This window comes from Sebastes umbrosus, chromosome 21 (assembly GCF_015220745.1).
Source record: "Sebastes umbrosus isolate fSebUmb1 chromosome 21, fSebUmb1.pri, whole genome shotgun sequence".
NCBI lineage: Eukaryota > Metazoa > Chordata > Actinopteri > Perciformes > Sebastidae > Sebastes > Sebastes umbrosus.
In genome coordinates this window covers 7,800,105-7,826,760 of record NC_051289.1, presented here as the reverse complement: position 1 = coordinate 7,826,760, position 26,656 = coordinate 7,800,105, and the positions used below count along the sequence as shown (strand labels likewise).

The window sequence follows — 26,656 nt, the reverse complement described above, 5'->3', positions numbered from 1 at the left end:
GCTGGTGACACCATGTCTCCAAAATAAGTAAAAAATAAAGATATCCACAAAGAAAGTCCTTAAATACTTTGGTTAACAGCTTGAAGGTCGAACAAGGACAGCCATGTTCATCCAGGTTAAATCTAATGTTGTAAAACATGGCAGTCGGCATCAATAAAAGGCCTGAAGTTGTCATTGGCACACGTGCGTGAGATGAATCAGTGAGAAGACGTTATCCACTACTGTATTGACAGCCTGTCAGTAAAGGAACAGGAGTCCTTGTTTATAATAGCACATAGTTTTATCATATTTGGTTTCTGCGGAGATACAACCTCACCTTCACCAACTTATTACAAAAAACATTCATCCTCTGGACATCTTTTCAACGGTCTTTTCTGAAATTCGAAAAATCAATTTTATTGTCTGACTGTTAACCGTTGTTTCTTTTTTTATATGCCAGTATTCGATATTTCTTCACAAGGATATTGTTTTAGTTCAAGTTTTTGGCACATTGGGAAAGAGAGATAACTGGTTGCTCTGTGCACTAAACTGTGAATCTAAAACGTGTTGGGTGCTTTCGGAAAACAGTGGAAAGATCAGAATAAACAGGAAGGCTATCCAGACACTCCAAAATATTAGAACGAGGGCTGTCAAAGTTAATGTGATAATAATGCGTTAACGCAAATTTGTTTTAACGCCACTAATTTCTTTAACACAACTTCCGATTTTTAGGTTGTAGCAGGCTCAGTTTTAAAGCGAAATTGAAGATATAGATATGGTATCATATGAAACTAGAAAGCCTAAAGAATCCATTGGTACCAACCATGTCATACTAGCTTGTTGTGAAGGAGGCTAAATAACGCTTCAAATGTACACTACATTTTTGCAAGGAAAAACTGTCATGGCCATTTTCAAAGGGGTCCCTTGACCTCTGACTTTAAGATATGTGAATGAAAATGGGTTCTATGGGTACCCACGAGTCTCCCCTTTACAGACATGCCCACTTTATGATAATCACATGCAGTTGGGGGCAAGTCATAGTCAAGTCAGCACACTGACACACTGACAGCTGTTGTTGCCTGTTGGGCTTGAGTTGGTCATGTTATGATTTGAGCATATTGTTTTATGCTAAATGCAGTACCTGTGAGGGTTTCTGGATAATATTTGTCATTGTTTTGTGTTGTTAATTGATTTCTAATAATAAATATATACATACATTTGTATAAAGCAGCATATTTTTCCACTCCCATGTTGATAAAAGTATTAAATACTTGAAAAATCTGCCTTTAAGGTACATTTTCAACAGATAAGAAATGTGTGATTAATTTGCTATTAATCGCAATTAACTATGGACAATCATGTGATTAAATATTTTAATCGACTGACGGCCCTAATTAGAACAAGTGACAATGAGGAAGGAATATTAAATTATATTATTATTATTATTATTATTATCATTAAAAAAGCCAACATGTTTTGACCACTGTAGATCTTCGTCAGGACATTAAAAAAAAAAAAAACAGACAAAACGGATGTGGCCTGAAAATAATGAAAACAATGAAATGGCATGAGATAAGATAAAACAGAAAAAACTTATTTATATACATCATCATTTAAAGATTTATACCCATAGGTTTTAAAATAGGCTTTAAGAAAAACATGGCAGCTCATACAGAGAAAAGAAAAAAATATATTACAGAAAACATGTAAAGTCTATATCCTCATTAAGATCAGGATACTTTAAAGCATCCAGTCGACGGATCCCAAACATGGCATATTGCTTTAGTAAGATCTTTGCGCTCTTCAAATTAAATTCATCCAGCTTTTAGTTTTCTCTTCTTTTACACAAATACCCCTAGAAAATTAAATAAAGTCATTTTTAGTCAGGTGGTATTTTTCCTCTGGACAGTCAGTTTGGTGGAAAAAACATCTAAGAGACATTTAATTTTTCTGACAGTTCTTTCTGCAACATTTACTCAGCAAGTCTTTGTTTTAACAGTGAGGCATCATGCGATCCCGATATCATCGAGGTCAAAGGGTGAGGGTCAACGCAGCCTTTCCGACCTTTTAGAGCAATCCACACTCAGTGCACCGCTGAGAGATTCTACGAGATGGGGATTGCTATGATATCCAATCGGCGGCGTCCTTTGTTTTCCCTGCAGCCATCAGAGAGCTTATTATCATGTCCCTGTCTGCTCCACTCCACTCTGCCCTCATAGCAAACAGGTCTAATTGTGTCTCGTAGCTGCAGGCTCAGAGCGGAGGGTTGTGGGGGGGGGAGTGGGTTTAGATGAGTGATACTCGGTGATGTAAATGGCTGAATAATATGGCCCCAGCGTTTGTGGTGGAGCTCTATCTCTCAGCGGTAATCTAGGCCATCGGGGACCCGCCAATATGCATCATCCCCCATCAATGAGCCTCTCCGCTGGTTGGTAATTTATTCAGCGCTACAGCGGTTATTGATAAAGCACTTAAATACAAATTCCCCTCCTTTCCCAACTGCCCTCCTCTGCGCCGTACGACACTGTGTGTTGTGATATCACAACGTGGTCTGTGTCGTGTGTTTATCTACTTATATCGTCTGTGTTGATCTAAGGTGGATTCTTTGTTGCGTCTTTTTCTCTCCCAGGAGCTCGCGACGGTTCGGTCCAGTCTGACACCAGCAGCAGTCCATCTGAGCAGAGTCACCTGGGCCAGTCCCACCCAGGATTCTCAATGGGACCACAGGTGAGTGAGGAGATCTGCAACAAACTGAACCCAAACCTAAAACACCGTTTAATCACGGATAATGTGAACACTTAAAGTGAGCTAATATTTTCATTCAAGATGTTTATTGTCACTCCGGTTATACAAGTACAATCGTGAAAAATGCTTTCACCGGGAGGCTCCATAAAAGAAAAAAATAAATAGTAAATATAAAAAGTTATAAACTTATAAAATGTAATAAAATATAAGAAGCAATAAAAATATCCATTAGGGAACATGATGAGGCTGCTCATCAGGTTTCAACCACCTGCTTGAGGCATTTAAGAAGTTTGCAAAAGCCGAAACTCCCACAATAGCTCAAATTATTATTATTATGGTTATGACACTCATCTGTAAAAGCTGAGTTAGCCGCCTCCTCGTCAAGCTTACAGAGGTCTGCAGAAATGTCATTAAAAGAAAACTGACATAATAAGATGTTAGACGAACAAATGTAAAAGGGCTTGCACTCTTGAACTCAGGATAAACTGACATATTATCATGCAAAGAAATAAGGTTGGCGAAGCTATTCAGAATCAATTTATTATCTCCTGCTTTGCCATTATTGTTTGTCTATGTAAAGCCCCTGAAAACCTTCACATCTTCAGTATTTCAAGTTCTTCATACTGTATTTTTATAAGTTGTAACTATTTCAATAGCCCACTGTGTCTCCACCTTATTCTAACTGACCTCCTAAAAAATACTGCGAAAAATTGAACTGACTGAAGCAGAGAGCTGCCAGCCTCATCAGGTTTCAACCACCTGCTCCACACCTAGAGGAGTCAAGATGGAAGGGTGACACCAGACATAAAGGTACAATACAAAAAAACAGGTCCAGCGACAATTTTGACCAATCGTTTTATGCTAAGTAGGTAAAAATACGACTGCAAAGTCATATCGCCTCCACGTCTGACTGTGTTGATTGTCACTTCCTTATCTCTCCTCAAATGATCTTTGATTTGAAGATATGTTGGTTCATGTAGGAACATAGTTGAGTGGATGAAATCAAACATATCCACTGTTTGGTTTGACTGTAGCAGTGGCGTACCGTGAGATGCTGTAATGATGATAAATGATTGGACTAACTGGAGGCGGGTGCGTGAGAAGTCACTCTGATTGGTTGGCTCAAGCATCCTTCTTTTTGATGATGAGCGTCCGACGTCGCCCCCTCGTTGTGTTTGGTGGGGGCTCCTTCATAGGGCTGGGCGATAAATCAATATGATCATTTATCATCTTTCAATGGAATCATATCATGATGAGATCATATAATGAGATATTGTGATACACAGTTACGTCATCTAAATTGATAATAAGAAGCACATACTCAAATTTCTCAGACAATCTGATCATTTTGCAATTAAATTCTTAATTAAATGAGAAAATACTCAGTACTTTTCATTTGTGAAGTATTTAATTCACACAGGAGTATAGATTACCATGTGGTTATTTCATATAGACTATTTCTTGCATTACCAGAAAACATGTTATCGCGATATATATCGTTATCGAGATACAAAATGAACTATATCGGGATGGAAAATTTTGGCCATATCTGCCACCCTAATCCTTCGTAGTTTATTTCTCTGTCTCCACACGTGTAGAATGATTCAAAGAAGCCAAACTGAGTTCAGTACACTAAGAACAAATAGAAAAATACACAACTAACTCTGTTAATTGAGTTATGTTTACTCTGATTGCTGCCATAATGAGAGAAATATTAAGGTGTTTGACAATTTCAGTAATGACATTCTTTGAGTACATATGGTGAGTGAAACAAAAAAATACTGAACGCTACACCGTGAATCGTTTTCAGCTAAAATGTGAAATCGTAAAGTATTTTGTCATCACACATCAAATGTAATTGAGTTGTGGCACTAATGAGCTGACAATACAGGCCTTGTCACAACAAGCAGGGAAGCAAAGAGCCTGCAGCCCTGTTAATAGCTCAATCAGGCATTGTCCTATCTGATTGGATTTATTGGCCTGGTGGCTCTGCGATGTTTAATGAACATCTATCTCATTAGCGTTGCTCAATGTCACCGCTCAACACACACATACAGAGCGTCAGATTTCTTCCACCCTCTTTAATAAGGCCATTCTCCCTGCACTCAGTGTTACTCAATGACAGTCAATCCTCATCAGGATAAACAAGAGAGGAAACATGAGAGGAGGAGAGTCGTTCAGGTTTGTAGGGTGAGAAATCCTCGGTGAAATCTGCTGCAAGCGGAGATGAAGAATGGACTTAATTAAAAGCACTTTTCTGATTACAGACACCCTCGCTGGTCAAAGCCACTGTTTCTGTAATAGATAAGAAATAAACACAAAAGGAAAGCATCTGGAGCAGGCAGCAGTTACAGTCTGAGCCTCAGCAGGCGGCTCTCAACAGTCACCATCTAATATATTAATGCTGTCAGTACAGTCTCTGTGAAGCTAACACTTTTCAGAAACAAAGGCGCTCCGCATGCCATACCCAATTCTCTTGTTCCAGGATCAATATGTTTTGATAGATTCTCGCTCCAGAGCCGGATATTGTTCGAACAACCATTATCCGATGGTAGTTTACCCAACATGAATCCACCTTCCTTCTGTTTCCCACTCGCAGTTAGGATGACAAAAGTCTGCTATCTGGGTGATTATGGGCAATTTCTCAGTGCCAGAGCTGCCAAGCAGATAGAAGGGCCTATTCTCCCCTGATGGGCAGAGAGGCTGGGTACCACATCCAGTCCTGAATGGGGCTGCTTCCCCATCCAGAGCCCAACACACACCCAGTCTGAGCGTCTGTGTGGCCCCTAGGAGACCACTTCTCAACACTCAGCTGTCAGGCCTGCCAAGCACTGTACAACAGATTTCCAACAGCACCTATGGAGAGGAGGAGTGAGAGTATCAGGCGGAAAGCCAGAAGGTGAACTGCTTGTAAATCTAGATGAGTGATGCTGGGGATTCTCGTAGTAACGGCTTGTTGTGTGGTTGCAGAGATGAGCTAAGTAGGCTCATGTTAATTATGATTTTGATGTGTGCATATACAGTGTTCTCACTTCAGATGAAGATCATAATCAGTCTTAAACTGGCACAACAAACAGCCTGAAGACCAAAAGCTTGCATGCTTTAATAGAAATCTGCCTCTCTGCAGCTGCCTGTGTGCCTAACAGCTGCCTGTTTCTCCAAAGCTGCCTGTAATGATAAATAAATCAGGGCTACATCTGATAATTGCAGAATTGTCTTTTAATGTTATTCCCTTCTATGTGAGGCTGTCTTTGCTGTCAAGCCTGGCAGTCTCATTTTGTTTGACTACGAGATGAAATGTTCAAAGAGTGTCTTTGATTATATGTTGCTTCGATTCGAGATTAAATTTAACTTAAAACGCAAGATTAAACATATGTCACTTGCAGCTAACAAACGGGATGCCTTTGTTATTGTCCTTTGAGGATTCTTTGAGCTCCCGGATTATTAATTCATTTTTTAAAGTTAATGGCAAATGTCATTTTGGATGCTCTCAGAAGCGTCAGATATTGTCATTTGCTATGCGCTGTTGTTGCGTATCAAAGCAAATGTTGAGAAAGAAGAATCCTATATGGTGTGTGTGATTACTCCTGCCAGCAACAATCACTTCTACGTGCTTTTTTATTCTTTAAACATCTTAGAAACACAAACAGGTGTTCATTTGTCTCAGATATTTGGCCTGAGATCTCTCTGTGCATTGTAGCTTTAAACCAACGTGACCTCGTACCTCTTAAACTGCGATCGCATGTATGTCGGAGCGGGTGCAGGCATTCTGCACCATGCAGGGTTATCACAGTGACACGCCTGTCACCTAGGAGCACCAGCTTTGGGAGTATGGTGGGGTCTTCGCACCAGTCAGCCCGCTCTGCATCCTGCGCAAGCTGCAGACACACCATGCAAAACAGAAGCAGATAGCTGACAATTGGAGTTAAAGGCTTGTGAACTTAAGTCACAGTGGAGGAGTCAACACAGTGCAGCCGGGTTCACCTAGCAACGTCTAAAGGCTGCTTTACTGCGGACACAACACAAGCTGACAGTGTGCTCTTATTATGTTATTCCAAACAGTTCAATTCAATGTTTAAACAGTAATTTTGTTGGATTTTGCAGCATCCCCAGTATCTCCCGTCTCGTAGCTCCTGTGTAAATTCAGTTTGACGTGCTCAAACGCTGACATAATTTGAAAAAAGGTCTTATCAGAATGAATACAATTTAAGATGTCATTCCCTGTGTATTCATGGAGATTTCAGCCACGGTACAAACATTACCAATTCTGACTCAAAGCTCTCGATGAAAAATGTGTTGGTGTATTTCCAAACCGACTTCCTCGGAAAATACATTTGAAGAGATCTTCTACTGTGCAAAATATCTCAGAGCGATACTTCTGATAACATATCTTTTCCTCTATGGGTATGACTGCACCGAATCCACTTGAACTAATGTGAATGAATGGATACACGGAGAGTTGAGAGTGATGTGTTATATCCCTCATCAAAAGAGTAAAGTACTGCTACTTTTTTTTCAGAAAAAGCACTGTGTATTTCAGGCACATTTCTCTGGTACCAGGGATTTGTTCAATGGGATGAATCATGAAACATAAATCACTCTGTATCTCCGTGAAAGAGAAATTCTCAGCTTTTTCATAAAGATTGGATTTGATCTCTGTCAGTACCGACGGCGGTGTGTTTTGACTGTCAGTCTGTGACACAGCAAAGCACAGAATTCATCTGCAATACAACTGCATTCATCAAAACACATTGATTAGGGGTACAGTCACTTTGGTGACATCTGCTTTACTGCTTTATTTCTTGTCTCAATTGAGCATCCCGGGATATAAAATAGTGTATATATGTATTCATCAATCCAATGTGATGCCCTTATTCTGTTTTTCTTCTAGTATTCTGCAGCACACACAAGTAATGACGGTAATGTGTGTGACGATAATTCAGTTATCATGTATCGACTACAGAGAAATCTTATCAAGGTATTGCTTTACAAAATTTTCAACAAAATAAGCTATTGAAGGTATTGTAGCCTCCTTCTATAACAGACTACTAAATCTAACGTATAAAATATAAACGTAGAATAACAGTAATATATTATATACATTAGCAAAGTGTGCAAAGTAGTTGCATTTTTTTGTTTTTAAATAAAAATGAAATGAGGTAGTATATGTGCAAATTCAACATGTGAAATGTTATTGAAGGAGCAAAACAGAATGGTGTTTGGTTGAGACAGAAACTATATATAATACAATAATATATAATATAGTAAAGTACTTTGAAGTAATTCAAATATATCACATTACAAACAGTGTTTATTCATTATAAGAAGGACTATATTACACAGTATAAATTAAAAAACTGTCCAGCACGTTACCCCATCTCACATTACTAATGATATTTTTGGTGATATGAAACCCATTTAAAAATAAAAACTACCCATCTGTGATTATATAACCAATGATGCTATGCATATGTGTCTGCTGCAGTCTCTCCTGGTGGCCCAGCAGCTGGCCAACGCAGTAGGCGGCGTGATGTCTGGGGCGGCGCCAGGCATGAACCAGCCCATCCTCATCCCCTTCAACGCAGGCGGACACCTTGGCGGGCAGCAGGGCCTCGTTCTCTCCCTGCCCACCGCCAACCTCCAGAGCCTGGTGGCTGCTGCTGCTGCAGGGGGCATCATGACACTCCCTCTCCAGAACCTGCAAGGTAAGAACGAGGGCAGTGTAGACATATGGCGACTCATTCGTATGACAAAACAAGGTCAGCGTGATATCTCAGGAAGAAAGTAGAAAATAAGGCAGGTACTCTAGGAGGCTGATGGATGTTCTAAAAAATCCACTATGTGATGGTCATGTACAGTAACCAGGCGGCAACCTCCGGGTCTGAAAAGTGAAGCCAATGCTGAAGTGCCTTAAACTTGCATTCTTTCTAATAGCCAGCAGGGGGCGACTCCTCTGGTTTCAAAAAGAAGTCTGATTGTATAGAAGTCTATGAGAAAATGAGCCTACTTCTCACTTGATTTATTACCTCAGTAAATATTGTAAACATGAGTTTATGGTCTCAATCGCTGGTTTCAAGTCTTCTTCAATACAGCATGATGTTCATTTAGTAAATTATGGTCCCATTTAGAGTCAAATAGACCATAAAGCAGGGGATGCTTTAGGGCAGGGCTACCTTGTGATTGACAGGTCGCTACCACGGCGTTGTCCGGTGTTGGAGTTGTCCGTGTTTTCGTTCATTAAAATTAATTGAAACATTTTTGTCGCCTAAAAATGTCTTATTCAGCGTTCGGTTGTACTTAGCTCCACCCTCTTGTGTCACTTTTGGCTGCAAAAAACAAGATGGTGACAGCAAAAATGCCGAACTCGAGGCTCCAAAACTGTAATCCACAAACCAATAGGTGACCTTACGGTTTTGTTTATTCTTTAATAAAAATGCTTTACAAAGCTCTTGACCAGGTACGAATCCCTAGGAGTTTGTATCCCAAAAAGCCGCTATCCTCAACTTGCCCGAAGGAACAAACATATTAATTACAGGTCAACGTTTTGCAGTGCAGCGCAAAAGCACTTTATGCCTCTTTCCTGTGCATAAGAGTGCACTGTACTTCACTTTTTTATCTCTTTTCCACCTCATCTGTCCATCCACATGGCTGTACTTATCCTTGCCTTTTAAACTTTAATGCCCAAGTGTTCTCTTTTGATCACAGTTGTAAATGGTTTTCATTTTAATGTTTAAAACATTGTCTCTTTTATACCATTAGATTGAGGGATGGATGGGGAAACCATCAGTCATAAATCTTGGATGAGAGAGCTGCACTAATGTAAAAAGATGCCAGGCTACATGTAAAGCAGTGTGTTTTTGGGATGGCGATTACAATAATGCCAGTGCAGCACAAAGTGCAGGGAGCGCTCCCCTCATGTGGGGAAATGGATGGACAGATGCCCTGAGTGAGGAAATGTGGAGGTAGAAGCCTAATGGACACAAACATGCATAAATAACATCAGCCATCGCTGTGGGCAGAGCTTTTAATAAACCCGCATCTATCCAGCGAACCCTTCAATGTATCCATCAGTAGTGGACGATAATGGGCCCAGCAGGCCCGTCTGACTCACACTTCAACAGATCTTCCTCCTGGAGCACGAGGAGCAACCCAGAGGCTTCAGCGATCTGATGAACTGATCGACAAACACATTGTCAGGGTGTCAGAACGCCAAAACAAACACCTCTCAGTCATCCTTATTGTCCACTGACAAACAAACCAACAGACAGTCTGGAATCCAATGTTCTGATAAAATTCCCCATCCATGAGAGATAGCAAAAAAAAAAACCGTTGTAGAGAAATGCCTCTGTGGCAGATCTTTTTTTAAGCGTGTGGACTGACAGACTGCCTGTTGGCACGTCCTCTTATCTAAAGGGGATGCATTGAAGGGACCTCCATGGAGAGAAAGTGACACAAGTCACGAGTGAAGCTAAATGTCTTGACTGTGTCCGGGCCCCTCTGGCCACGCGACGCTCCTCCACTCTCCCCTGTCTGAGTTCATCACAGCTCCGCTGAATGAGGCCTGCTGGCACAGCACCTCTGTCAGACAACTGCAGCTCTGGCCTCTGCCCCCGCGTCCCCCCCGCTCCCTCTCCCCGCCCCACCGGGTCTCCAGGCCTGATTAATCACACATATAATACAGCGGCACGCTGTCGCTGGGGAGCAGTCAGCTCATTTCACGACCTCAGGAGCAAGTGTGCTTTACAGCGCTCACGCTGCTAGCTAATTAGCGTCAGATCAGACACAAGACAACTGTGCAGCTCAGTAATGAGACTCCGGGAGGAGCCCGGCCAATGGCTGTATTTAAATGTAATGAGGCGGCTAATGACCAACTAATAAGGCTGTTTGTCTTGGGGAATGGGCGATTGAGGCTGGAGGAATTGTGTTCTTTACATGAGAGCCGGCATGCTTGTAGTCTCCTTTGTAAGAAAGCAATATTTAATAAGTTATGTTGGATAAAAATTAGGTTTTTCTGTTTAATTTGTTCTTGCATTTTGTACATTTCCATATTCAGTTTTAATGAGGGAAATTAAATGAAAAGAACAACAGCATCTTTGATCAGACGTTTTGATCATACTAATCAAAGCTGGCTCTGTAGGCGCGCATGTTGACAAGAGGGAAGCGGCTGAACCGCTGTGAGCTTTAGGAGGGCAGCTCGCTCAGACTGTGATGAATAACTATCACTGTAATGGGGTTGTGCTATAAATTTGGAGCGCTTGCTTAAATAAAACTGAGCAGCATCTCGTGGCAGACTCCGTAAACACAGGCACCACTGTAACTGGTTATTTGTCAGAATGATTTATGCCTGCAAACATGCAGTAAAAACAAATTCCCAATGAAACTAAACAAGGGAGAAAGTTATCTTTTGTGACAGAGTGCACACAATTCTAGCTGACTTCACAGAGGCAAAAACTAGGTTGGGTCATGCTAGAGGTCTGAAAATATGACGGCTCATATGTATAAAAAAAAATCATGCGTGATTTCCACGATTTAAAATGATGCAGACAAAACATCTACAGATTTTTTGTTGTTAGATATGATGCTAACTTTCTGATGCAATTTTAATAGGTTCTCATTTCGCATGATTTTCTAACAAGCAAAGCATGATTGCCATACTTGTAAAACTAGTTGTATCAAAGCACTGTACATGTAATACCCAATGGGAGGAAGCAGAACAAAGTCTCATCTGTCTACTCCTCTTCTCTAAGACTCACTCAAAGGTAATGCAAGAAGCTAGTTTACTGGAGCTCTTTCATATTAATAAGCACATCCCATCTTATTTGCTCTCAGCAGAAAGCCAGGCAGCGCATCACATCAGAGAGCCGAGCTCTAATGGTGAGGTGAGAGCATTGTTCCTCTGTACTCGTCCGCAGGAAACACAAAACAGCACTCAGGCTTCCTGATAAAGGTCGGCATCCCACTCACCTGCAGTAATGAGACCCGGTGTCAGCGCCAATCAAAGGCTTGTCTGCCGTTTTGATGGAGATGTTCAGCGGTGTGTCGTTCGCAGGTTGCGATACAAATTAGGGAAATCACTCTTCTCATTACACCACCAAAGGGTGGGCTCCTGGGGGAAGAGCCAAATGTTTCCACACTAGTAAGACATGTCAGACTGCATCTCTTCTGCCTCAGCTGACTGCTGCTCCTTTAAGAGGTTAGATCACCGGGCCGGGCCACTGACTTAACCTCTGTCTGCTGTGGGAATGCCTCTGTATCCCTTTACCCATTACATTATCGGAGCTAGAGAGTCTCAAGCATCCTTTTTGGGCTTGTTACAGCCACACTAGTTGCTCATTGTGAGCTGCTTTCTCTCATGTGTGCATTTGTCGAATCATTCTGGGATAAGAAAAGAAAGAAGCTATTGTTTGTGTGCACATTCGGCCAGTAGAGGACTGCATTAAGAGGACCCAGAGAGAGCAAGCGGTCCACATTTCCTCACATCAACATCTGCCATTTTAACACAATAGAGGCCAAACCCATCCCTTCTCCCTTATCGCGGTTTAATTTGAAGTGTTCTCAAGCAGTATGTATTCCACGTCGTCCTTTAATGATTTAACTTTGCTGTGGTTGTACGATGACTCGCAGGGGAGAGAGCTGCATTAAATAAATAACAGTGATAAAATGTAGACCTCATACATTTCAAAGCTAATGCAACTAGCGGTGCAATAGGAGCAGCTGCACACAGTCCTGGAGCGGTAATTTGATTGATTTGTTGTGACAGCAGCCAAATAATTGAGAGTGAGAGGTGCTGCTGGAGATGAAGCGCAGGCAGAGGCAGGTTCGCCAGGCAGTCCCAGCAGATATGGCACCCGGGTTCTCATCTCTGCCATTGATATCTGCCAGTGGTTTATTGTTTGTCTTCAATAAGCAGCTTGGAAACGTACGGGGTTACCGCCTTTGTGACAGTTTGGCGACGGAAAGAGGAAAAAAATCACCAATCAAAATGTACAGAGGAGCGATGAGAGGGTTAGAATCAAACACACACATTTACACTCGCAGGTTTACTGTACCTGCACGTACGAACACACAGACTCTCCCATGAGACTCATGATTTATACTCTGATGTCTGTTTTGAAGCTGAGATGTAAGTAAATTTTCCCCCCTGGTGTTTCACTTGTTGCCAACATGCTAATGATTTGTTCTGAATTCAAGTTACATATATTTCATAATTGCACAAAAATAACAGAACAAATGGTGCACAGGGTATTTGAATATACAGTAATATTTTTTTAACCTGTGCATCCCGAGGTATTTTTATGTTTTCTGTCTGGTAAAGCACAGTATAGGGCTGTTTGTCTTAACCTTCTGGCTCTTGACTCGTGTTTTGTGTCTGTGGATGGTGGCAGTGTCACTCTGGCTCAGCCATGCCACAGGACAGCACGCTGCCAGAGCCTGAAATAGAAAGAAAGAAAAGAAAAAGTGGGGGGGAGGAGGAGGAGGATGAGTCTTTATGGCGGTGTGGAGGAGGACAATAATATTGTTAATCAGATGTGGCTGTGTCTGCTCCTCCACAGCAAACCTTGACATCTGCCCTCACTGGTAAACACTGAGGGAGGCTTTTTGCAAACCTCCTGCCATAAACACACAATCTACAAGACAGTCTCTCTGCATTACACAGCGTGTCTGTCTGCACTGTGCATGCAGAGAGCGGAATGCATTTATTTAAATGGATTTTGTAGTAGGAGAGAGTGGGTTTGCCAACATGACAAATTTTCAAATTAGCTTCCAATTACATGAATAATTACGAACATGCTAAATTATTCTATTTTAATCCAGCTGTTTTCTATTCCCTTTGCTCCTGAGCTATAACAGATAACCTTCTCCCCGGTGTAATTAAGTTTTTAAATATGAAACATACACACTGTTGTGTCCGTTCAACCAAATTAACAGTTTGTTACGTGGGTAATTTTTAATAAAATCTCAATTATCTTTCTTAAATGTTCTGCACATGATATCCTCAATAAATATTCAGTATTTAAGATTGTTGCATATATCGAGTAGATGTCCCCAACAATTATGCCCAATCAATAGTGTTCATCTTTTCATCATAATAATAATAATCAGCCTTTTGTTCCTGGTGAGTAGACCAGTCAATCACACGTCTGAGGGAGGAGTGAATCTAATACAAATTATAGCACATAATAGCGTATTGTTTTCCTGATATTTCACCACTTGTAAAATGCTTCCAGTAAATGCCTTGACCACTTGGCCCTGGAGTTGTTTTGTAGAAATTACATCTCACTTTTTTTCCCTCCCTTTTTCCGGCCAGACTGTTTCCGAAAGATTTGCTAAAGGTCTGCCGTGTTGCCGAGGCGCAATCCAGAGGCTTTCAGCAACAATCTGTAGTCAAGCATTTTAAATGAAAATTGATTTGTGATTTACATGGTCAGTGAGGGGAAAATGAACTTATGAAATGTTGTAAATGAAATATTAGACAAGGTGCAGTGGGAGAGAGCAGGCAGAGATGGTAATCTTGTGGAACTGGAATTCCCGCCTGGCAGAACTGGGTGACATTTTACATTTATCTGTGTTCTGCATGAGTTGTAATGTTAATGGTAATTTTATGGGACTGAACCGGAATGAAAATGGTGTTATCACCGATTGCTTCAAATGTGGAATTGTGTAAAGTAGCACAGCTGCATCCTTTATTTCCCATTCCCCCAGTAATGTGAGTTATTGCATGATCTGTTCTCTAAGGTTTTTTATCAGAGCGCCTTAAATCACACACCTCCGCCACAGCATGAAATACACACACTGCTGTGTTTTCATATTAGTATAAATGCCAAATTTGTTTGTGAATGTTTCTCACATTTATTCAACAATAGGTTAATGCATCCCTGTGAATTTGTGTTTCACAGGTACTTAAAAAATAGATTTAATAGGATGTTAACGGCTGTTAACTAACTATATCTAGAGGAATGTCTTGATATAAATAATCCACTTCCACTTCAGTAAAAATATTCTATATGTTCAGTATCTTTTTATCCTCGCTTTTGTTATAACTGTATACAACATTATAATGTAAACTAACATATTATCGATATGGACTTAATAATACAAGCAAATCAATGTAGCATTACGCTCTAATCAATACTACTTACACTCAGCCCAGATGTTCTAATTTTGATCGATACCTTGTGCAGTGAATGTTTCCTATTCCCTCTCTGGCCGTGTACAGCATGTATGGATTTTCATAGAGCTCGCTCCTCCGTGTTTGAAAGAAAAAAAGAACCAAAGAAGTGAGAAGAACAAACGAAGTGGTCGCGCTGCAGCAGCAGCAGCAGCAGAGAGGCTGTGGGAGTCTGGGAGCCAGTCTGGATCACACAGAGGTCATTTTTAAACACGGCTCTCCAGTTCCCCGTCTGTGAAACCAAAGAGTCCGTGGTGACATTTGTCAGCAGATGGTATGGAACCAAACCCCTCACCAGCGGGGACGTCTTAGCCGCTGCTAAAAGCTATCTGTGGTTACTAATTGCTGACCAGGGCCTAATTACCTTAATTAATGGTTGAGGTATCTCGGGGCCAGATTTGTGGGGGCTTTTATCAGTATCAGTGCAGCTTAAAAGGTCCCGTAGGAGGCCTGAGGAGTGTGTTAAGTCCCGCGGGTGCTATTTCTGGACTAACTGCAGACACATCACAGATGGATCCTGTGGCATCAGTACAGGGCGGCATGTTTGGGGAGAGAGATATCTGTTACTTACACATCATAAGTACATCTCAGGCTAGAGAGGGAAAAAAGGGTTTTCTTCTGAAACATATATTCTACTTTTCGCTCTCATACACGCGAGCCCGTTTCCTGAATTACGCTGCTGTAATTCACAGTGACAAAGTAGACTTAGCACCTTTTTCCACAGACCGTGGGGGGTTTTATTCAGTGAGCTCTCACTGTGAAATTAGCCCCGGTACTTTCATTTTCCAGCTGCAGTGAAATGGTTAAAAGACACAGATCAGCCAGTATGAAAATAGAACTGATTCAACAAAATCTGCTGCTTCCCCTTGCTTGCTCGTCACCCATCCAGAAAAAACCCTCCCCCCTATTCTCCCCTTTTTTTTTTTTCCTCCCCTACTATCCCATCCTCCCCCAACCCCGTCAGCCACCTTGTCCGCATCTGAGGAAGGCTTGTAAGTTTCGGGTGCATACATTTCTTTTGATGATATATTGTCCCGGCGCGGAATTTCATTTACTGCCGCTGCCCTTTGCTGAACCTGTTGCTAGTCAGTGAGCACGATAAGCGTATAAGTAGCATGCTACTTCATTCATCATACATCGTTCTGGGCTCTCAAATATCTCATATGCGATTCAGGAAGAAACTACTAAACCGGCACAAAGGATCCCACCAGGATCAGCTGAGGTTCCATTAAACGCTGTGTACAAAATATAGTACTTGTTATCAAATACACATTTCTAGTGTTGCATCTACAAAACATTAGCCTTCATTTCATGGTGTACACATTGTTTATGTAGCAAGGGGAGAAATGTATCTCAAGTGCAGTGCTCGTGTTGTACATAATTCCATTCGCATTGCATTTTGAATGCATGCATTTTGAAATCTGTTTTTTCCCCTCAATCATAGTGGCTGCCCTGTGTTGTATTAAACAGCATTAATAATCACAAGAGGCTCAGTGTCACTCAGAAGTCTCCACATCACTAAGGCAGACAGTGTTGTGCTGCTGGGCATGTTGTGCTGTGTGAAAGTGCTTACACGCTCCCTCAGACAACCAAAGGGAATAATTAAAGACAGAAGATGGAGGCAGAAGAATGGAAAGCAAATCCCATTGTTTGGGGTTATTTCATCCCACTGAATTTCTTTTTCTCACTTTCTTTCGCTCTCTTCTCACATTCCTCCCCAAATGCACTGTGGGTATGTGGTACGCTATCAAAAGCATATGTAAGCGAAGCGGCGCAGAACAAAATCCCTATGATGTCCTCCTCGTACCCACATTGTCTTTTGATTATTCTACAATCATTTTATATCTGTGTAAGTTGGAAAGGAAGGGAAGGCTTAATAACCCCATAATATACAATACTGTAGCTGCTCAGAAACCACAACGCAAGATGTGTTTTAGACGATTTGAAAACAAGCTGGCTCATTCGTCATTTGTTCTCTTTTTCTCTAATGGCGTAATTTCTTCCAAGCCCTCCAATATCCAAGTTGTTACCAAAATAATCCACAATGAAATTCAAATTTAAGGTGAACTAGACTATTAGAGCAACTCTACTCCACTCCATTTCCAGAGCAGTAAATGTAGCCCCTCAATCTCTCAGCTTTTACTGTCAGTCAGAGAGCACTCAGTCATCTCCGTGCATCAGGCCCGCAATATTGATTTTTCCACCCACTGAAACAGCCGCATGAACATAAATTTTGCATGAGGCTTTTACTTGCGGCCTCCGCTTTGGTCTGACGACACATGATGGGACCATGAACACGCTGTAATAACCCGGTCTGTCCTGCCAGGCAGACAGGCTTAAGGAAGGGAGGGGGGGGGGGGGGTGCTTCTGGACTCTGAAGGACAAAAGCGAGCGACCCCGTACTGGGCGTCATAGTACTACATACTGTCCACTAGGGGTGTAACGATACATCGATCTGGATCGATTTATCGATTCAATCCAATCGATGCAAAGAGAAAACATTGATACATATCGTCATCTTTAAGATTACGCCTTTATTTTGAAATTCCTAACTGATAAAGAAACATTTGCACTTAAAAATGAGAAATGTGGCACTTTATAGTGAACAACAGGAAGTCTATTATTATTCTTTTTTATAAAAAAAAAAATAGATTTCTTTTATTTATAGTCATTTAAATTTCATTTTTTCATTTAACCGTCTGGAAGATCTCAGTAATAAAATTGTCAAATCATAATTTAGTTGCTTTTTGTTAGTTAATATAAATGTAACTGATTGAGTTAAATATATATTAAATATGATATCTTCTCATGACGATCGCAGTCCCCTGAATTAATTCAAAATCGTATCGTGGAAGACTTTGTGATATATGACTTTGTGCAAATATTGTATTGTTGTCCAAAGAATCAAAAAGATATTGTATCGTGATGAAACTTGTAATTCATACCCGTACTGTCCACATAGTATTTGAAATGATAGTTAAACTCATCTGTGACCAAAAGCAGGGGGAAATCTCTCAATGTATACAAGAGATCTAGTTAGTTTTGTCATTACTTTGATTTTTTTTTTTAAAGGTGTTTTGAGGCATTGTATAAGTAGAGTTAAATGCAGTTAATGTAGTTAAATACAAGATTCATTACCTAGATCAAGAGGTTTCCAATAGGGCTCTGTGATAATTCAATATGATAATTTATCGTCCTTCAGTAGAATCATGTATCGAGATATCATGATACGATACAACTTTATTGTCAGTGTGCACTGAAATTCATTTTGCATCCATAGGCAGCTCAATTTGAGAAAAACTACACATACAATAGACATACTGTTACCATAAACAAACAGACAAGTAAGACACAATTAACGATACATAACACATTGAAAATTACCATCTGTCCTCTGGATTTACATCTCCTTAGCAGCACATTAATTATTTTGTGATACACAATTACGTCGTCTAAATTCATAATCTGACTTGATAAGAATTCTGCTTATGGGAATACTCCAGTGGAATTAAATCAAACTATTAACTTGATCTAATTACTCTGTATTTGTGTGCATGCATGTTAACATAGTCAGTGTAAAGCTGGAAATATTTGTTCATTTATTTTTCTCTATAATCACACTTGACAGATGAAATTGTTATGTTCATTTTGCACTAAAGTTCTTAATTACATGAGAAAATACTCAAGTATTTCACTCACACAGGAGTATACAAAACAATATAATAAATGAAAAAATAGGCTTTACCATGTGGTTATTATATTTATATAGACTACTTATGCATTGAATTACCCGCAAACATGCTATATTGTTATATATATATCGTTATTGAGATATGAAATGACCTGTATCACTGTAGAAGATTATAGTCATATCGTCCAGCACATAAATCTTTCTTAAAATGAAAGTTAACCAAATGCTTCATCATGTCATTGAATAAAGTTTTATCCTAAAGAATTTTAATTTTAGTCCTAAATAAGACATAAGTGTACAGCAGCCTAGTGCCACGGAGGGCCAAGAGTCTGCAGGTTTTTCCTGTTAAAATCAGACAGTGAACCAGCTAACAAACCTTCAAGCAGAGAGACTTCAACTCATTTGTGAAATTAACTTATAAAGTCTTTAGTAGGAAAGAAAATATGCACACATTCAACATCATTAGCACCTAGTTTAATAGCTGAGGTCCATATTAAAAACAATATTCTTTATATATTCTCTCTCAGGAAGGAGATCGTGAAATTAAACTAGACCTTACTTTGCTTGGGACCCCCTGGATCTCTCTTAAGGGGCCCTAGAGGTCCCTGGACCACACTTTGGAAATCAATAACCTCGCGTAAGCAACACACAAAAGGGCAACATTATCGAGCACGCAGGGATTTTCTTGTATGTGTAACATCTCCATGGAGAGGATTTGATTCTTTGAAATGCTTCCCCCAGAGTGAGAACTCTACAACACAGCTTGATATTGCCTTGCATCACAAAGTGAAAGCATTATCTCTGGATCCCTACAAGCGATGTGGTTTACTCTCTAAAATCCTGTGGCTCCGCGACTCCACTCAAATCTTAACTGCCTATTTTTTTATTTATTTTTTTATTTTTTTGTAGTCGCTGAGTTCCCCCTGCAGCAGGGCTGAAACAGTGATATTGCCTGCTGTGGCTCTGAGTAATGTTTTTATTCAGTAGTTCAGTAGTTCCTTTAACGTTTCATTTTCTCCATGTTTATTCCAGCCATCGCCAAGGCACAAATCTATTTTCCATTCCTTTAACGTGATCACCAATTGTATGGACTTGCTGATAAAAGGAATTTAACGCAAATTTGTGTTCCAATTTGAGGTACTTTGCTTGAGTATTTACAATTTATGCCACTTTATACTTCTTCTTCACTACATTTCAGAGGGAAGTATTGTAGTTTTTTTACTCCACTGCATTTATCTGACAGCTATAGCTACAGATGAAGATTGTACATACAAAACATTAAACAAGCTTACAAAATATGATGCATTGTTATAAATTAAAATAACAATTGGTATATAAAACAGTTAGAGGCTCCACCTCCACCAACAACACTAAAATGCTACTTGCACATTCATAATAACTATACATACAGTAATAATATATTTTTTTGCATTAAGAGTACTTTAACTTTTAATATTTTAAATATATTTTGCTAATATTTAGGGCTGTCAAATGCATTAACGCAACTTGCAAAACCTAAGGAATCAAATGGTACCAACCATGTCATTCTAGCTTGTCGCAAAGGAGGCTAAATAACGCTCCAAACTTGTGCTAAATTTTTATTTTTTTATGCTAAATGCAGTACCTGTGAGGGTCTCTGGACAATATTTCTCATTGTTTTGTGTTGTTAATTGATTTACAATAATAAATATATACATACATTCTGCATAAAGCAGCATATTTGCCCACTCCCATGTTAATAAGAGTATTAAATACTTGACAAATCTCCCTTTAAGGTACATTTTGAAAAGATAAAAAAAATTGCAATTCATTTGTGATCAATCTAACTTAACTTGTTTTTCTTTCTTTTTTGTGTCTGTTTTTTGTCTGGTTAGTTGTAAAGGTTTACAGCTTTTAGGCTAAAAAAATAATTGTGAAAAAACATAATTGACAGATTGATCACTAATGAGAATGTTTTGTCACGTGAAGGAGTGTTATCACAGTGACCAACGGAGACAAAAGTTCACTAAAGAAACGAGGGCAGAAACAGTGATGTTATCCACTTCATCAGTGTGCGAGTGCTCCGATCTAATCCACAGAGTAAAAATGACCTTCCTTTGACCACCTTTGTAATTACCAGATCTCATAGAGGCTAAATCTCCTTACCTCCAGTGGAGTAATTATCAGTGTGACTCTCTGAAAAGGCAATTGAGACAGTGGTTTATGGACTCCCATAGCGGAACGTGAGGCAGAGCAGTAATGGGGAGCTTGTTTGTCTCCTCTCACCTCTCTTGTTAGAGAATGACAGCTGTGTTTAGACTAGAGCAGTTCCTAAAAATACAAGGTGCGTCACATTGGACAATTTCATTAACTCTTGACAGGCTCATCCGCAGCCTCTGATTAGCTCTTAATTTACAGCACATAAAAGATGCCAAAGACACTCAGACGCTACAACAGCGGTTAGGGATGATTTTCTTTAATTATGTCTCTGTGCTGAGTAGAAGACGTGATTCTAACACCAACTATATCTTTAAGGAAAGCAGTCAGTGCACTGATCTTACATAAAAACTACTATAGATTTTATTCATCCCTGTAAACTCAATACATTCTTATCAAGGTTTGCACAGTAGGTTTTTCTTTTTGACCCCCAGGAAAACTTGAATTCCTGCGACACGAGTCGATCGCATCTGCCTTCTTCTGACCGTACTTTATGCCGTGTGGAGCGCACACACAGTCTGATGCAGTGAAAGATAGTCAAAGTCCTTTTGTGTAGACGAGATGACTGTAGTCACTCTTCATGTCGGACTTCGCTGGGCCTTTTCTATGGGCTATAATATGATGGGCACCTGTTTGTGTAGGCTTTCTGGCGAGCCTAAATGCATCAATAGAAAGTTCTTTGAACACTTTTACAGCTGGAGTTAGTTTGAGGTGAAACCGTTTGATATGTAGTGTGTATTAGGGATGTAAGAAAATATTGAGTTTTGTGATACTGTATCGGTTCTCAAAAACACTATTTTGAATTAATTGTTTACATGTAAAGATTAACTTAGGCAATATTTATTTTTTTTGCAAAGATATGCACCCTCTCAGTGTATGTGCCTTCTCAAAGTAGTGCTATGATGTTGGGTGTTATATGGACTGTGATAAATGCAAATGCAGATCCCACTGTTCATGTTGCATAAAAAATATCAATCGATTAAAATATTTAATCGCGATTAATCGCATGATTGTCCATGATTAATTGTGATCCATTGCAAATTAATCGCACATTTTTCATGTTCAACATGTATCTTACAGGGAGATTTGTCAAGTATACAATACTTTTATCAACATATCTTGAGGTCAGAGGTCAAGGGACCCTTTGAAAATGGCCATGTCAGTTTTTCCTCGCCAAAATGTAGCTTAAGTTTGAAGCGTTATCGAACCTCCTTCGCAACGAGTATGCCATGGTTGGTACCAATGGATTCCTTATGTATTCTAGTTGCATATGATGCCAGTATCTTCACTCTAGCTTTAAAAATGAGTCCGTTACAACCTCCGGAAGATCGATTACGTTAATGCATTAAAGAAATTAGTGGCATTAAAACAAATTTGTGTTAACGCATTATTATCGTGTTAACTTTGACAGCCCAAATAAAAAAGTAAACCTTTTTTTATTCAGATTTTATGCATATGGTGGTCTTTATAATATAACAGTTTTCCTAAAATTGTATTTTTTAAAAATCACAATATATCGCAATATATTGAATTATAACCTCTGTATCGTGATATGTATTGTATCGCCAGATTCATGCCGATACACAGCCCTGGTGTGTATCTTTGGTACAAGTGCATCTTATGCCATTTTCATACGTGCACATCACACATACTGTGCATTTGTGGCAGTTTTTCAGCATTAATGTCCTGCGTGTTCCTCAACATTTAGGTTGAGTATCAGTGTAGAAAGGTTGGCTCCTGCCCAGACTCCACCTGTACACAAACATGCACACACACAAACGATGTATAAGATAACTCTTAGGGAATAGTTGTAAACGCAGGTGTTGTGCATTGAGAGGAGAACAAGGAGTCGAATCAGCCCCAGAGAGAAAAGTGCCGTAATAGGGGGGTTGGCAGGGACTACTGCGATAGCGCTGGTAATGAGAGAGCAGGCTGCTGCTTCCCCCCACCTTCACTCCTCAACCGCACAGGAAACAAAAATAGCATTTTGTCTGACGAATGAGCCGGCTTTGACCTAGCCTTTCGACCTCTGACAATCAGTCTCGCTTCGTCCTCCAGTACTTCAGAAAGCCGGGGCTGGGACAGTCAAAAGATAACAGTTGATTTCTACTGTGGCACTACAGCAAAAAAAGAAAGAGAGACGGCAAACAGTCTCTCAAAGCAGTGAGGTTGGAGGCCGTAGACTTCTCAGTCCCAAATGATTGTTGTTAAATGGTTAAATGGAGCACAAAACGCCACAGTTCAGCTTGTATCTGATCATTTAGCAGCGTGACTCTCTTTATACGATGTGGCTCATTCCTCATTACAAACATTAGCATAGGCGAGTTGTGACAACAGTGAAAGTGGGACCCCTTGCTCTTCTTACACCCCCCTCGGGCGTCATGATCAAGTGGGAGCGCCGCTTGCATCGCAGTCGGAGAACTAGTGAATATGAAACACAACAAAGAGACAGTGGGAGATATAATGAGCACTATAGGATCCCGGCACCCTTTTGGCCTCTCTCCATCACGAGTGAAGCTCCCACTCTCATCCTCGGCCCCGTGTCTGCTGGAGGAAGGAGCACAAACAATTAGCTGAGACAAGCCGTTTGGATTATGTGCTCAACCAAAGCAATCAGACAGCTGTGGTTAAAAGAATGAGCTTCAAAATGCCAGATGCCCAGTTAGAGAGGAAGGGAGGGTCAGTGGTCCTGACAGTCTTAACAAGATGACAGAATTTATAAAGCACTGCTGTTAAAGAATATAGTACCTGCGGTGTAGCCCTTATAATAAGGCCACATGGGGCTTCTTCCATATTCCCTCTGTATTTGTTTTCTTTTGCCTCATATTTTTTGTTGTACCTCTTGTTCCTTGGCGTAATGGTTGGCGCTGCAGGAAATTCTCCAGTCGTCTTTGATCTTCGCCTGGTTTCGATAATTTTTTGACAGAAATCTCATTTTACCCCCCTTTTGTTTTTTCTCCGTCTTTGTTCCCTTTTTTTATTCCATCTTTAAATAGGCCTCAACATTTTGTCGTTGCGAAGTTGCAAACGGAAAAAGAGCCGGTCCTGTCAGGGGCTCGGCGCTCGCCAGACAACTTGCCCCAACATTTCAAGTGAGAATTGGACTCTTGCCGTTTGCACAGGTGATATATAATTCATGACGGGGGGTGTGAGAGAGGTGTCAATGTGTCAGGAGGTAGAAGAAATATAAAAGTGCACTGTTTACTGGCCAAGAGACGCCAGCTTTCTTTTGCTGCGCTTCTGCGGAGTGAGGAAAGAGGAGGATGATCTGATGTTCATCAAATGTTCATACGTGCCTGTCCTGGAGTCGTAGTGACCACACTAATCAAAGACTTGTCTGCCCTGATGTTTTATTCATCTTTTATGAGGCAACCATACTTAAATAATTTAAGTGCATTGATTCTGTATGTATACAAGCTTGTCTACGCCTGTGTTCACAATTGCTTGGCTGCATTATCAATACACCCTTTTGTTATTCAGTCCTTTGTGTTTCAAGTCATTTTGATAGCACATTGTGCTTTCTCGTAATGCTGCAGATATTAGGTTGTAGTGAGTGAGGGGTCTTTCAACATATACTGTGTATGTTTTACATGCAATGTGTTAAACTAAATCTGTAATTAGGGAATTTGAATTCTTTCTTTCTTTCTTTTTCTTTTTTTATATCATTGAGAGAAAATGCGTTTCTTTAAATTCGTTTTAAGAGAGAAAAAGTTTATTTTGTACAATTTAATAATTTTTAATTTTTAATTTTCAATCTTTTCAATGCCCAGTTGGATTTTTTACCAGTTTGATGATTCTAAGCTAACAGGCTATTAGAAGATGCACAATAAATGTATTTTTCAGTAAGAAAGATTGATTAATTTAGTACTTCTAGACAGCAGTATATTGAGTATGCTTCACACTGTATATCTACCTTGCTTTTTAGTCATAGAAATAATTTTAAATGTTCTTATCATTTATTATGGGTAACTATCTTAACCTCGCCTGGCCTCAGTTTAAAGGAACAGTGTGTAACATTTCGGGAATTTATTAGCAGAAATGGAATATAATAGTCAAAACTATGTTTTCATGAGTGTAAAATAACCTGAAACTAAAAATTGTTGTGTTTTCATTAGCTTAGAATGAGCCCTTCATATCTTCACAGAGTCCGCCATGTTGCTCCGCCATGTTTCTACAGTAGCCCAGAACAGACAAACCAAACACTGGCTCTAGAGAGAGCCTTTCGCGTTTTTACGTTACCTGAAGGTCACCGTAGTTCTCCAACAGCTTGTGAAACTGCGATAACATGATTCGCAGAGTGCTAAACTGTGGTACCGCCAGCCGCCGTCTGACTTCCGTTGCTCCTTAAATAGTGTTATTATGGTAAGGATGGCCTCTGAGCGAGGCGAGCGGCTTGACCATGGTTTTGCACTTGGCGGCTCAAGCCGCACAGCAGTTTGTGAAATAGTCACGACATTTAATGTAATGATTTGTTTACAGCACTTCCGGAGCTATTTCAACCCAAACTGCAATCATTAAAGCTAACTAAGTAGTTTTGTTGCCTAAGTCTAACCAAGTCGATCTATTCCGAAACCTCACTTAGTAGTTTTATTTCAAAAAGACTGGAGAGTAAATTGACATGTGCGTCACATGTTTCTGGACTTTCGTAGGAAAACGCACAAACAATACGTTGCTGAAAGTCCTTGAAAAAACGGAAATTTGTGTCTATGTACAAGAATCAAATAGATTCAATTTCGTGACTATTTCACAAACTGCCATGAGACTGTGTTGCGTTACCGCAGTCTTGGAAAGGGAGGAGTATATATTAATGTATTAAACTTCATAAAGGTTTCTTTCTGTAGTGCAGTACAGTCTGTGAAGTCCAGTCAAATATCATCATTCAGCTCCGCTCTTGTTGCCTCCGAGCTTGTATAATCTTTGAATCCACAGAAAATCAAGTTGAATCCTCTCATCGTTATCCTTTAGTTATCTATACAAAGCTTTAACATCACAGTCAAAGGCAACAGATAAACTGTCTTTAGGTCATTGCACGAACAATATATTCTAAAGTCTAAAGCATTAGTGTTTACTTTAAGCCCTTTGCTTTTAGCATGACCTGTGAATAACCTTTTCGTGTCACTGTATACAGTGCATACGACTGTTTGTCTATAAAGATTTTTCTGTTGTGTTTGACTGAAAAAAGGCTGTCAAGAGTGCTCTGAATGTGAGCACAGATATAAAAACACTTTTCTATCCATCATATCTGTGTGAAAACTCAGTTTGTCCTTTTTTCCATCTGTGAAGGTCAACTTAGATGCTGTTTTTTAGCCCAATTCTCCACATATAGTATTACGGTTGATACCTTTAGTAGACATTATTTGTTGTATATGGATTTATGTGTGAACAGATGTTTTTGAGTGAACAGCCAAAGAAAATGACCATGAAGTTGAGGTGCACTTGCACAGTGTTCACACTTTTATATTTATTTTCTATTATATTTGCGGTGGACATTCTGGGTCATTGGGAGTATTTGCATGCTGGTGCGGCTCCAGCCTGGCTCGGCTTGAGTGTTAACCGTTTTTTTAAACAGCATAAAAATTTATAAGCATTTAAATGTAGAAATTAGGTTCTAATGGCGCGCCATTATTGGATCCAATTAGTTAATGGGTTTATTTCTAAAGTCTTCCAGGGAAGATGGATGTCTCTTTCTTATGAGATTTTAAGCCATTAAACCAAAGATTCTGACATTCTCCAAGTGACAATGAAGACTTTTTGGCTCCAGAGAGAGCAATTATATCAGTCAGGCTTGATAGCTTTGTCCTCCAACTAGCTAAATTAAATTCACTGACTCTATCACGCAGGCTAAAAACCCTGGAGGACCTTGTTGTGTCTCCATG

At 40.0% G+C, this 26,656-nt stretch overlaps 1 protein-coding gene across 3 annotated transcripts in view; it reads left to right on the top strand.

The window, feature by feature from the left end:
* pou6f2 (POU class 6 homeobox 2) overlaps positions 1–26,656 on the top strand; it is an 88,940-nt gene that overhangs the window by 24,708 nt on the left and 37,576 nt on the right. For all 3 annotated transcript variants that reach the window (XM_037756638.1, XM_037756636.1, XM_037756637.1), the window contains exons 5-6: positions 2,609–2,706; positions 8,210–8,429. In XM_037756638.1, the coding sequence (XP_037612566.1) occupies positions 2,609–2,706; positions 8,210–8,429 (318 nt within the window). The remainder of the gene's footprint in view (positions 1–2,608; positions 2,707–8,209; positions 8,430–26,656) is intronic.